The 13524-nt window shown below is 45.1% G+C and overlaps 1 protein-coding gene across 1 annotated transcript; it reads right to left on the minus strand.

Annotated features, from left to right (window-relative positions):
- Positions 1 to 246: 246 nt before the first annotated feature.
- Positions 247 to 13000, minus strand: LOC139232939 (POU domain, class 5, transcription factor 3-like). The gene is made up of 5 exons (XM_070863432.1): positions 12329 to 13000; positions 11613 to 11724; positions 4298 to 4428; positions 3200 to 3364; positions 247 to 492 (listed from the first exon to the last, which is right to left on the minus strand). The coding sequence occupies exons 1-5, from the start codon at positions 12998 to 13000 to the stop codon at positions 247 to 249; spliced, it is 1326 nt and encodes a 441-aa protein (XP_070719533.1).
- Positions 13001 to 13524: the final 524 nt, after the last annotated feature.

Here is a 13524-nt window from a genome sequence, read left to right on the forward strand (position 1 = left end):
ATATAAAAAAAAGAAAGTGGGCCAAGCACCCAATCTCATTCATAATCCTATAGTTGGGGAAAAGGAGAGGAAGAATTTTAGAGAAAGAAATGGAGGCAAAGTTGAGATTTAGTGTCAGATGAAACCTTCAGCTACTTCCTAGATCCGAGATAGTTTAGAGACAACACTCAGCCATGTGCTACCAACTGGTACCATTAGAATCGGGAGGCTTTGCACTCGGGCCAATAGAGACAAATGGCTGGTCCTCTAACTGTTGTGATGGCCCATGGAGACAGCAGGGTGCAAAGCTTGAGGGAAGGGAGACATATACATAGGAGGTGGCACCATAGCTGCACTATATCCTTGGGTAACTATGGGGTCAGATAGCATCAGGGCACTGGGAGACATGTGGAGTGGGCTCCCCTCGTGGATTTGTACATCTTTCTCTTCCATACAAGGTAGGGTCATCCTCTTCCCCTTCTGTCTTCGATTGCAAAACCAAACTCTGACCACCTATCGAGAGATGGAAACATTTAGATTTAGTCAGGCACCAACCACAGTTGACCTTGCAACACAACCTAAACAACTCAAACTTATGCCAAGCCAAAAAAAATAAATTTGTACATGGACCATTTAATATTCTCCCTCCTCTCCTCTTTCCCCCCCCTATTGTATTTTCTGCTGTGATGGAAGTGACCATTGGTAATGGCCTCTCCATCACCTCCATAATTACAGGCCCAGAATTTGCTGGCCCTTCAAGGCGGAGTGGCATTGCAGGAATGTAAATCTGCTGGTTAAATACCAGACCTCACTTTCTGCAGCAAGTGTCATTTTTTTTTTTTTAAACAGCCAAAATCTGCTGGAAGGACAAATGGGGAGCACAAGTGCCTTTTTCTGGCATTCCTTTTCAGAAAGGATTTTTGAAAAATGGAAAAGGTGCAACGTGCAACAAAATTCAAACATACTGGGGAGAAGAGATTATTGTGATTAACCTTGGGGGGGGCAGGGGGGGGGCAGGGGGGAAAGAGGAGAAAGATTTGCACTGTTCAATGAACTGGCAGGAAAGGAATATATAAATGAGGTGCTCATGTAAAAGCTTTTAGAAATTTGCAAAGCAGATCTATACATGGCTATTAAATGCTAATTCGGCATTGCTTCAAGGAGGGAGTAAGATATTGGAGTACAGGAAGAGGTGAAAATTGGAACTAGAATGGATTGATAGGGTGCAACGATCAGAGGTGCAGGTACAATGAGCCAAATGGTGTCGCCTGTGCTCAAGCATCTCGGGCTATGAAAAAGTATATCTGGTTGTATTTCCTCCTGTGCATGTCCCACGGACACTGATTATATTTAAACTAATAGTCAACACAGCTCTTGCAGTCATTTGTAGTGTACAAACCCTTCCAACAGAGAACGGTACCAACCCCTACAAACTAGGCCGGGGATCTGATCTGCAGCCCAAAAACAATTAACCAAAAAGCAGTTAACCTTCGAATAAACTCAAATTAATGATTAGACTGTAACCTTGAGAGCACCTTCACCGTAGCAGAATGCATTCTGCATTGCATAGTATAATGCTCCTCATACATCATTTTGTAGCGTACAATACAGTAGTTTATTTATACAGTACATAACTGGTTTCTGCCCCATCCCTTAATGGATTCCTTCCCTCCACCTGCCCGAGGCAATTATCCGGCAGTCTGGAAGCTGATCAACATTGGCCAGATATCCCTCAAATTACATCCTTCCTTCCCTGGCAAATACTGCGATCGGAACTCAAAGTTACACATTTTACATTACCCTTGCAAACTACCGCCCCATCTCCAAACTTCATTTCCTCTCAAGTCTTTGAACATGTTGTCACCACCCACATCCATGCACACCTTTCCCACAATTCCATGCTTGAATCGCTTCAATCCGGTTTCCACTCCTTTCACAACATTGAGAAAGGCCTTTTATCAAAGTCACAAATAACATCCTTTGTAACCGTGACCATGGCAAACTATCCCTTCTCTAGTTGTCCACAGCCTTTAATATGGCTGACCACCCTTCAACATTTCTCCCGACGACTGCCCTTGCTTGGTTCCATTTTTATCTATTCAGTTGTATCCAGGATATCCCCAGGGATCTAACCTTAACCCCCTCCCCATGCATGCAGCTCCTCTCAGACATCGGAAAACACATTAGGTTCCACAAGAAAAAAAAAGTTGACTTGCATTTATATAGCACCTTTCATAACCTCAGGACATCCCAAAGCCAATGAAGAACTTTGAGGTGTAGTTACTGCTGTAATGTACAAATATAAAAAACACGAAAGCCAGTTTGCACACAAGAGCCATGGGATAATGACCAAATAATATTTGGGTGATGTTGATTGAGGGATGAATATTGGCCAGGACACCCATCTCTACCCCACCATCACCTCACTCGACCCCGCCACTATCTCTACTTTGTGACACTGCTTGTCCGACATCCAGCACTGGATGGAGGAGAAATTTCCTCCCACCACAAACTCTGTTCCCTAACCGATTCTATCCCTCTCCCTGGCCACTGAGGCTGAAGCAGACCCTTCGCCACATTGGTTTCCTATTTGACAGATGATCTTCCAACCACATATCTGCTCCTACACCAAAACCGTCTATTTCCACCTATGCAATACTGCCTGTCCATCTCCGATCCGGCATCTGCTCATCCGCTGCTGTAGCCCTCATTCACGCCTCTTACCTCCAGACTTGACTAATCCAATGCTCTCCTGGCCGCTCTCCCACTTTCCACCCTCCATAAGCTCATCCAAAACTCTGCTGTCCATGTCCTAACTTGCACCAAATCCCGTTCACCCATCACCTGTGCTCGCTGACCTACATTGGCTCCCGGTTATAAAATTCTCATCCTGGTTTTCAAATCCCTCCATGGCTTTGTCTCCCCATATCTCTAATTTCTCCAGCCCTACAACCGAGATCTCTGAACTCCTTCAGAGCAGATTGTCATTGCTCCACCATTGGCCGCCGTGCCTTCAGCTGCCGAAGCCCTAAGCTCTGCAATTTCCCCTCTCCGCCTCTCTCGCTCTCTCCTCTTATATCTTGGTCACCTGTCCTGTCCCAATGTCTCAATATCCCTACAGCTTGGTTTGACAACGTTCTTGAAGTGTCTAGGAATGTTTTACTACATTAAACATGCTATTTAAATGCAAGTTGTTGATGGTAAATCCAATGATGCTCACCTCTTTGTCTAATTGGAGGTCTTCAGCAATCTGGGAGATTTCTTCGCTTGTGGGCTTGGGACATTTCATGAAGTAGGTCTCCAAATTTCTCTTCACACCGTTCTCAATGCTGGTTCTCCTCTTGCGTTTCCTGGACTGATCCAAAACCTGCTCCACATTACAAATCTTGGGGAAAAGGATTGAAAAGCAACCATTACATGAACATTTGAATGCAAGGACAAAAAAAAAAATACAATCCTATGTTCATATCTTCCAAAACTTTCCATATAGCCTGCGGCAACTCTTTCATTTCACGCTTTACTTGCATAGGACACTTCCATTCTAAGACTTCCTGCATTTAGGACATGGGACCCAGGTAGCCCCATTCACAGTCCCTCACCAAGACTCTCAGGTGGAACAGCCACCAGTGGGGCATCTGGCACTCACAAAACCAAGATTGGCACAACTATCAGAAGCAGTGAGCAAATTAGACAGACTCAAATACTCTAGTCCCAGTGATAAATAATGGGAAGGTCATGTGGGCAAGTAAACTTGGATTGGTCAGAATGGGGACAGTTTTAGTTGTAGCCATCCTTTAGTTTGGCAGATTTCAGGATATTAAAAATTTGCACATCGAAGGTTTAGGCTCCAAGCAAACACCGCAGCTATAAGTTTAGTTACTGTGAACTTTGCAGCCTAAGGTCACCAATCACCAACAGAAGTGATTCTCAAACCATCTCTGCATTAGTGAGAGGATTGAATAGGTCACTTGGAGTGGTTACTGAGCTACACAGACCGAGAAGAACAGGACCTCAGCCCTGGTATTAGTGAGATTGCTGATTTCTACCAGGGCAGCAGTTGGGTCATTGGAAGTGGGGAGCAAGTTTGCACCTACCCACTTATGGAAAGTTCATACTTGGGAGGCATCACAAGACAAGACAGGAGTGGACTAATTCCTTCCATCCCCCCAACCCCCACACCCCTCAGTAAACCATCCTGCCATGAACCAACACTCCGCAATCCACCCAGTCCAGGAAGAACAGCCAGGGGAGCGCTACAATGGTCTGTTATTATGGCATGAGCATCGTGGATTTTACGAAGCCAACAAGATGCCCCTACCTCGGGCAGACCACCGTTGTTCTCTGCATCGTTCAGCCAGCGCTGAAGTATCGGTTTCAGTTTGCACATGTTTTTGAAACTTAGCTGCAACGCTTCAAACCTGCAGATCGTGGTCTGACTGAACATCTTCCCTGAAATGGAAGAGGAAGAATTTCATCAGTGGGCATATCAAGGATGAGGTGGTGAGTGAACAACATCATTGTACAAAATAAAAGGCAGGAGTTGATCAAGCCACAATTATCAAGGATGATCAGATGCAGGAAACGAGCTGATCCCTGGTTGGACTCAATGCACAAACAACAGGAAAGGACCTTTTCACCGACAGTCCAGGTTCACAATGCTACATCGTGACAGCATATGCCGATCTGCAGTTTCAAACCAATGTAGTGTACTAAACCTGCACCACACCAGGTCCCCACATGTAGCCAATCATTTTAGAATGATTTGAATGGATCATTCTACTGAATGATTTGAATGGATCTGGCTACAGAACAAACTAAACGCCATGAAGCAACAAGACAGCAAACCAGGAATCATAGCTCCTTACCCCCAGCGTGCCGAGTTAGCTCAGCAGGCATGGGGTAAGGAAGAATAGTTTTGCTATTCCTTCACTCCTGCTCAAGTCCGTGTGTGTGGATGTCAGGTGAGTCCACTCTACAAATAGATTGGAACAGCCTATCAACACTTTCCCATCACAGCTCACACCTGAATAGTCACTTGAACAGGTCATGAAGCCTAAGAATCAAGACCTTTAGGAATTGGAAGAAAATTGGCTAGACAAAAAAAAGACAAGTTAATCATAACCAACAGAAAATATTAATTCCAACAGTTCTTTGGTTTTTCCAATCAATGTACAGGTTAAGCGGATCACCCTTGGCGGAGGAATTGAAACATTTTCATTTGTCAACATGGCTCACAAGAACATAAGAATTAGGAGCAGGAGTAGGCCAGTTGGTCCTTCTAGCCTGCTTCACCATTCAATAAGATCATGGCTGATCTACATCAACTCCACTTTCCCGCCCGATCTCCATATCCCTCAATTCCCTTAGTACCCAAAGATACTCAACTCAGAATCCACAGCCTTTTGGGGGTAGAGAATTCCAAAGATTCACAAACTTCTCAATTCACTCGAGGGTTTCATTTGTCAATAAGGTTCATAAGAACATATTCGGAGCAAGAGTGACAAATACATTGAAAGGGCAAACTTTTTAAAACTGGAGATCCACTCCCTCCCCTGCCAAAAACACATTGCTGAAATGGTGGAGGCAAAATGTAATACCAGCGTGTGATGAATCCCACGCCATCTACTCCATGCAGTGAATCTCCATGTACAGCACAGAGGACATGGTACAGTTACATGCAAGTTTAACACAACAGAGAGAACATTTACACAAGTGGCACCATTTGTACTGCTGCCTGTACCTGCTCCCCTCCCTGCATCTATTCGGCTCTGCCACCTCCAACTTGAAACCAGCACCAGGAATCAGGAGGGAAAGCAGCTATTTAAATATCACAGCTGGAGGAATGGAGTAACAACTGATGCAAAATGTGCTGGTCAAAATGAGAGAAAAAAACAAATGCAATTAACCATACTACTGCTGTATCACTAAATTTTAAACCTTCGCTTTTCGACCTTGCTCAGTCAACTTTTTCCTCCCCCCCCCCCGCACCCCACCATTATGGATGTAGACAAAGGAATCCATAACAGTCATGTTGTAATTACACCCTCCTGTCAGTGGTGGCACTGCATGGAGTTATTACAGTGTGACAAGTTTACATAAAAACAGAAAATGCTGGATCTCAGCAGGTCAGGCAGCACCTGTGGAGAGAAACAAAGTTAACGTTTCAGGTCAATGACCCTTCATCAGAACTGGAAAAAATTGAGATAACAGGTTTTTAAGCAAGTGCAGGACAAGGAAAGGGGGAGGGGAGGAAAGAACAAAAGGGAAGGTCTGTGATAGGATGGAAAGCAGGAGTGATTAAATGACAAACGAGATGATGGTGCAAGGCAAAAGGAGATTGTAATGGGGCAAGTTAGGAAACAGAGGAATCTAGGAGGTGTAAATGGTAGAATCAACAGGTGCCATGACGAAAAAAAGGCAGGGGCAGAGTTTATGGTCTGAAATTGTTAAAACTCGATGTTGAGTCCAAGAGGCTGTAAAGATGAGGTGCTGTTCCTCGAGCTTGCGTTGAGCTTCGTTAGAACAATGTAAGAGGCCAAGGACGGAGAAATCAGAGTTGGAGTGGAGAATTAAAGTGACAGACGACCGGAAGCTCAGGGTCACACCCACGGACTGAAGGGAGGTGTTCTGTAAAGCGTACACCCAATCTGCGTTTGGTCTCCTCAATGTAGAGGAGATGCCTTGCACCATCATCCCTGGTCATTAAATGTCAATACAGTATACTAAATTATTTCAGATTTCCAGCATCTGCAGTTGACGTTTACATATGCAGTTTCAGAACCTACAACTTTAAATTGGGGACTGAATTATGCCTGCATGCCCTGGTTCAATTATTTCCACCCTTTAAACCCACTTCACCCAAAAATTAGAGTCTTTAATTCATGAGCATAACACTTGTTAACTACCAAGAGTGTTCTGGTGTATTCCTGCATTTTGCAAATGTTATGTACAAACAGTCAATGAATGGCCAGTATGCTGTACCTGGATTTTCAAAAAGCTTGTGACAAGTTTCCACACTGGTGACGATTAGCAGAGACAAGGATTCACAGAAGGGAAAAAAGGGAAAATAAATAAGTGAAAATTGGTTATAAAAGCAGAGAAACAGAAGCTACAAGCAGAAACTTTCCAGAAAAGGGGTTATGAGCAGAGTACCCAGATATTAGACTGGGAACTATTACTGCTTTGTTTGCAAAGGAAAAGTACTGTAAGCAAAACTATTCGCTGAGCAGCAGGGCAAATAATGAGACAATGCAACCAGGCTCAGATTGTCAAGATAACGGGGCCAATAGGGGCAGATGTAATCCTTTGTGGACAGTGAAAAGTTAGCAACAAACGGTTAAATGTTGATGGGGAAGATGTAGGGCAGGGGAGCCCAACCTTTAGAAGCAATGGGCCAGATCCTCATGCAGCCAGTGAGTGTGCCACAACAGATTTACAATTACACTTAAACTAACTTTAGTATGGGTGCAAAACAAACCACTTTGCCTTGGTTAGACAGTGTACAATTCTGATCACCATATTATAAAAAAAGGATTGGAGGGTGCAAAAGTGATTTAAAAGGATGATACCAGAAATGCGAAGTTATACCCTTCAGGAAAGGATGGACAGGCTGGAAAGAGAAGGGTGACCCAATGGAAGTCTTTACAATTATGCAAGGTTTCGAGGTTTTGAGAGTACACTTCCACTTGTGGGGAAGAGCAGAACTAGAGGCCATCAATATAAAGATAGTCACCAAGAAATCCAACAGAGAATTCAGAAACTTCTTCACCCAGAGTGGTGAGAATGTGGAACTCACTGCCACAGGGAGTGGTTGAAGTGAATAGTATAGATGCATTTAAGGAGAGGCTGGATAAGCATACGAGAAAGGCAGCAATAGAATGTTATGCTGATGGAGTCGACAAGGAAAGACGGGAGGAGGCTTGAATGGAGCATAAACGCCGGCATGGGCTGGTTGGGCTGAATGGCCGGTTTCTGTGCTGTATATCCTACGTAAAGGATTATAACCTCAAATTCTGTGCATCACTCTTCCCTCCACAAGTCACAACCTCCGGTCATCCCAAAGCGCTTTACAGCCCATGAAGTATTTTTGAAGTGTATTCATTTGTCATGTGGGAAATGCAGCAGCTAATTTGCACACAGCTAGGTCCCATAAACAGCAATGTGATAAAGACTAGCTAATCTGTTTATTAGGTGGTGGTTGAGGGATAAATGTTGGCCAGGACACCAGGGAAAACTCCCCTGCTCTTTAAAAAAATAATGCCGCAAGATCTTTTACACCCACCAGAGGGGGCAGGCCATTCAGACGCCAACGTCTCAGCCGAATGACTGGGACGGCAGCACCCTAGTACAGCCTGGATTTTGCACACAAGTTTGAGGAAGTGTATGCAAACCCCACTCAAGCACACAATCTAAGCCAACACTAGTGCAGAGGGAATATTGCAAAGGGGTGAACCTTCAGCTGAGACATTAAGCCAAGGTCTTGTTTGCAAGTTCCCAAGACACTATTCAAAAAGGTTTCAGCAATGTGCTGGCCAGCATTCTTCCCTCAAGCATCACCAAAAAAGTCTCATTGGCACTTGCAGGACCTTGCTGGAAGCAAAATGGCAACTGCATGGCCACAACAACTGCACTTTGAATCACAGAATGATACAGCACATGAAGTCATTCAACCCATTGTGCCTATGCCAGCTATCCAATTAGTTCCATTCCCTTTTCCCATTGCTTCCTCCCTTCAAATATTTATCCAATTCCTTTCAGAAGTTATTATTGAATCTGCTTCCATCGGTCTTTCAGGCAGTGCATTCCAGATCATAACTCACTGCATTAAAAAAAATCCTCCTTATGTTGCCTCTGGTTCTTTGACCAATTACATTAAATCAGTGTCCTCTGGTTATCGACCCTTCTGCCAATGGAAACAGCTGCTCCTTATTTACTCTCATCAAAACCCATAATTTTGAACACCTCTATTAAATCTATCAACCATCTCTGATCGAGAACAATCCCAGCTTCTCTGGTCCTTGTACGTAAAGTGCAGAGAAATGCAAAAAATGGGCTGTAGCGACGGCATACTTTTTTTCTTTCCTTTACAAAGCACACCAATATGTGCCATGGCTCGAGAGATAAACTTAAGCCACAAAAGAGAAAAGGTCTCTGGTTCAATTGGAACAGCTCACCCACCTCTACTTCACCACCACTTCTCTCTACCCCTCCAGTGTCCAAATGCTCACTCTGCTTGTCTGACATCCAGTTCTGGATATGCAGAAATTTTCTCCAATTAAATATTGGGAAGACCGAAGACATTGTGTTCGGTCCCCGCCACAAACTCCGTGCCTGAGCCACCAACTCCATCTCTCCGAGGCTGAACCAGACTGTTCACAACCTTGGTGTCATATTTGACCTTGAAATGAGCTTCCAGCCACATACGCACAGCATAACCAAGACTGCCTATCTCCACCTGCATTACGTTGCCCGTCTCCGCCCCGAATCCTCATCCATGCCTTTGTTACTTCTAGACTTGACTATTCCAACACACTCCTGGCTGGCCTCCCACATTCTACCTTACATAAACTTGGTGATCCAAAACTCGGCTGCCCGTGTCCTAACTCGCACCAAGTCCCATTCACCCTTCACCCCTGTGCCCGCTGACCTACATTGGCTCCCGGTTAGCAATGCCTCGATTTAAAAATTTCAATCCTGGTTTTCAAATCCCTCCATGGCCTTGCTTGACCCCATCTCTAATCTCCTTCAACCTCGCCCCCCACCCCCCCCGTTAAAGGCACTATATAAATACAAGTTGTTGTTGAAAGAGGAGGGGAGAAAAACAAATCTCAGTGCAGATCAATCGCCAGTGACCCCTACTTGAACATTGCTGAGCTGATCTCAGACAAGGAGAGGACAGGATCCAGGTTGTCCTCAGCAGATAAGATGCCATTCTCTTTCTGGGCTCCTACCAATAATGACCACTTGAGCAAGGTACCAAAGGCCAGAGGTGGAACCACTGTCACAGTAAAGGCGTCAACACCTTTGGGAGTGGAAGGGAAATGGACAAAAAAGGTTCATGAGGCTCTGCGGAAGAGCAGCAAATTTTATACTGGTCCCCATTTTGACAGCAGTACCGCTATCTCTGGGGACTACACAAGCTATTGCAACTCACCAGCACAGAATCAGCAGCAGCAACAATGATGCAGGACCATCTCTAGGTGGTCATTTCAACATTTGAGCATTAATACAACTCCTGTCTGTGGTGAAACTAAAAGGATCCTGGGCATTTTATAATCTTAACTGTTTTTAAATGAAAACCACTGCTCCACTTCTTCCCCAAAACACTCGTTACTTGAGAAGTAGAATGCTGTACAGATCTTCATTAAGTTTCATTGTAACTCAACTGTGCTATCTGGTACCTCAGATCAAATTGGAAGTCAGTAAATCACCTTTATATTGTAACCAATATCAAAGCAGGATTGCAAAATTCAGAAGCCAATGAAACAATTAGCATTTATTGAACACCTTTTACGATGAAAAGCATCCAAGGCACTTGGTGTAATCAGACAAAAAAAAGACACCCACAAGAATGAAATAAGATGGGCTTTAAGTGGAATTCTAAAAAGGAGAGGGAGATGGAGTTAATAACTTGCATTTATATAGTGCCCATAACTTAACAAAACATCCCAAGGTGCTTCACAGGAGTGTAATCAGTCAAAATTTGATACCACATAAGGAGATATTAGGACAGATGACCAAAAACAAGGGTCAGGACAATTAAATACTTCTGGAGTGTAGTTACTGTTGTAATGTAGGCAGCTGTAGCAACCAATTTGTGCACAGCAAGGTGCCACAAACAGCAGATAGGTGAACAGGACTTGGGGCAAGTTAGGATACAGGCAGTAGAGTTTCAGAGGAGCTCAAGGTTTATGGAGGGTGGAAGATGGGAGGCCAGCCAGGAGAGCATTGGAACGGTCAAGTCTGGACTAACAAAGGCAGGGATGAGGATTCCAGCAGCAGATAATAATGGGGGGAGGGGAAAAGGGGTAAGGGATGCACAAAAAGGCAAAAAAAAAAGTATAGAATTGAGAATTTGAGGAGGAGGTTACAGTGATAGGGAGGGAGCACAAGGCTATGACTTTAAACTTGCAAGATTAGGGGCCAATAGCAAGGACAGGTGATGAGCGGGCAGGACTTGGTGTGGGATAGGATACCGACCGGCAGCAGAGTTTGAGATGAAGTTCAAAGGCAAGCTTATAAAAACTGACGTTTGCAACGCCCACGCTCAATGTGTGGGTTCAAAGAGTTTAACATTTGGGCAAATGTTTCTCTCTTCCCACCCATATTACCAACTATGTCCATCTTAAAACACCAACATTTTTCAAGAGAAATCTTGGAATTTATAACCGCCTACACTAACCCACCACCCTATTAAATCACTGGGCTGAACCAGTCACCATCCCAAATTAAAGTGCAAGAACATGTAGCATATTTTAAACACCAGTTCTGGAGGAAGTCATAAGCATTGTTCCTGGTAAATTGTACCGGTAATGCACTGCATATTTCTTAATACGATTACAGCATTAGTGGTTTTAGCATCAATTATCCCAATAAGCATACACAACTCCTTCAGGGGAAAAAAAAACCCTTACCATAGAGGTTCCCCAAAGCCAATCCAACATCAGCCTGCGTGAAGCCGAGTGTAATCCTTTTGTATTTCAGTTCTTTGGCAAACTGTTCCATTCTTTCTTTGGTGGGATACTCCTTTAAGCACAAGAGAGGATCATGTTCGGAAACCCGTTCATATTCCAAGCACTTAGAGCCAATTGAAAGTTAGGGTGTGCAGGCATGGAACCAAAGAGTCACCTCGAACAGCTCTACAACACTAAGTTTCTTATTTAGTGGTTCAATTGTTTCTCTGTTAAAACATTTATAAGACTATGATCTACAGAAAGTGAGAAATCTTATACTGAACAAAACATAACCACGCCGCCCCACGATCAACAACTCCAAGATCCCACAAAGTCCCTACAATCCTCCGGCAATCGCCTCAAATACAGAAACCGTTGCACAGGTGCGGGCATGTCCAATACATAGATCGAATTTTAAAACAGTTTGCCGAAGTTACAAACTTAAGGACAGAGAATTAGGGAGAACGAGAAGGAGAAGGGGGTGTTAAAAGGAGATTCCACGCTTATTACATGCGACCAGGATATTCACCACCCTGAAATACAGGGAGGGAATTCTGCATTTTATTTTGCACCCCATGGAAGAAGAAAAAAATCTCATTCCAAGCAAAAATTGGACTTTCGTTTAAACAAAAATGAGGTTTTAAAACACAGAAAGAAGCCTTGAGTGAAGGAGCTACCTCCTCGCTGTCGCTGGACTGTCCTTCCTCGCTGGTTGTCCCGGTAGAGCCAGTCTGGCTGCTGTCGCTCTGTTGTGAGGGGCTGGGGTACATCTGTGGGGGCGAGGGGAAGGCGCCGAAGCCAGGGTAGGTGTGGCTGGGCAGCGGGGCCGAGGAGGACGAGGTGGTAGAGTTGGCCGGGGCGGTAGAGGCGGCGAGGCCCGGCTGCCAAAAGGTGGTGGTCCAGCGGTGGTTGTAGGAAGGGGCTGAAGGGGTCGGGGTGCTGTACCTCGCCTCCTGGAGGTAGCCTTTGCTCTCCTTCTCCGTTTTGATCTCCGACCTGCTGAGTAGTCCTCCGGGAGCAGCCAGCGGAGTAGCATGCCAGCTGCCCTGATGGCCATGCACAGCTCCGTGGGGCGCTGGGTCGGTGGGAGTGAATGGATACCAGTAGCCAGGGTGGGACACCGTCGCCGAATCTCCCAGTTGAGCCTCCGAATGGCCATATTCTCCTTTGAGAGGTGGGAAGGGGAACAGATACTGGGTCGAGATGCTATTGTAACCAGGCTTATAAAACTGGGCGCTTACATCTTGAACAACCCCATTGCCAAAAGGCATGCGAGGAGGTCTTTCTGGGGAATTGAGTGGCCTGGCCAGATTAGCTGCTTGACCAGGACTAACTGGCCGCCCAGACATGCTTCGAACCGGTTAGGACACACACACACCACCTAGTTACAGAAGTCCATCACTGAAGAGGTCAATTCTCATCTCATTGAGCCAGAGGGGGGAGAGCTGGGCCTTTGGGCTTGACTGAGGAGCCTGATTGGATCAATATGCTAATTGCAGCCCTTCTTATTGGCGCTGGGGGTGAGCGAGGTGTGAATGAACTTGATGGCTTCTCTTGAGCTTGCTCACCCCCAGCCTGGCCTTGTGATTGACAGGCCGCTGCAAGGAAGGCGGCTTGTTTCCATCTCAGGGCTGTTTGGGCTTCTGCACGCAAACGTAAACCGGCACATTCAATAAATTAACCAAATTTAAACGGCGGAGCTGTGCCAAAGCCCCCCTTCCATTACCAAGTGTATTAACGCGGGGGCTTCGAGGCAACAAGTCGCTCACCTTCCCATTAACAGCGACGTTGTAAACTTAATCTGGGCAATTCAAAAACACACAAACAGGATCGATGTGAAGAAGAACTTTGCAGGAAAAGATCTAGCATCTTT

Source organism: Pristiophorus japonicus, chromosome 20 (genome assembly GCF_044704955.1).
Source record: "Pristiophorus japonicus isolate sPriJap1 chromosome 20, sPriJap1.hap1, whole genome shotgun sequence".
In the NCBI taxonomy this organism is placed as follows: Eukaryota; Metazoa; Chordata; class Chondrichthyes; family Pristiophoridae; genus Pristiophorus; species Pristiophorus japonicus.

Bases quoted from the DNA above. Each gene is read 5' to 3' on its own strand.
- LOC139232939 (XM_070863432.1), bottom strand. From the start codon at position 13,000: ATGTCTGGGCGGCCAGTTAGTCCTGGTCAAGCAGCTAATCTGGCCAGG. The intron at 4,429-11,612 runs GTAAGGGTTTTT...CTTCCATTTCAG, and splicing joins GGCTTTGGGGAACCTCTATG to GGAAGATGTTCAGTCAGACC. The intron at 493-3,199 runs GTGAGCATCATT...ATCTCTCGATAG, and splicing joins ACCTCCAATTAGACAAAGAG to GTGGTCAGAGTTTGGTTTTG.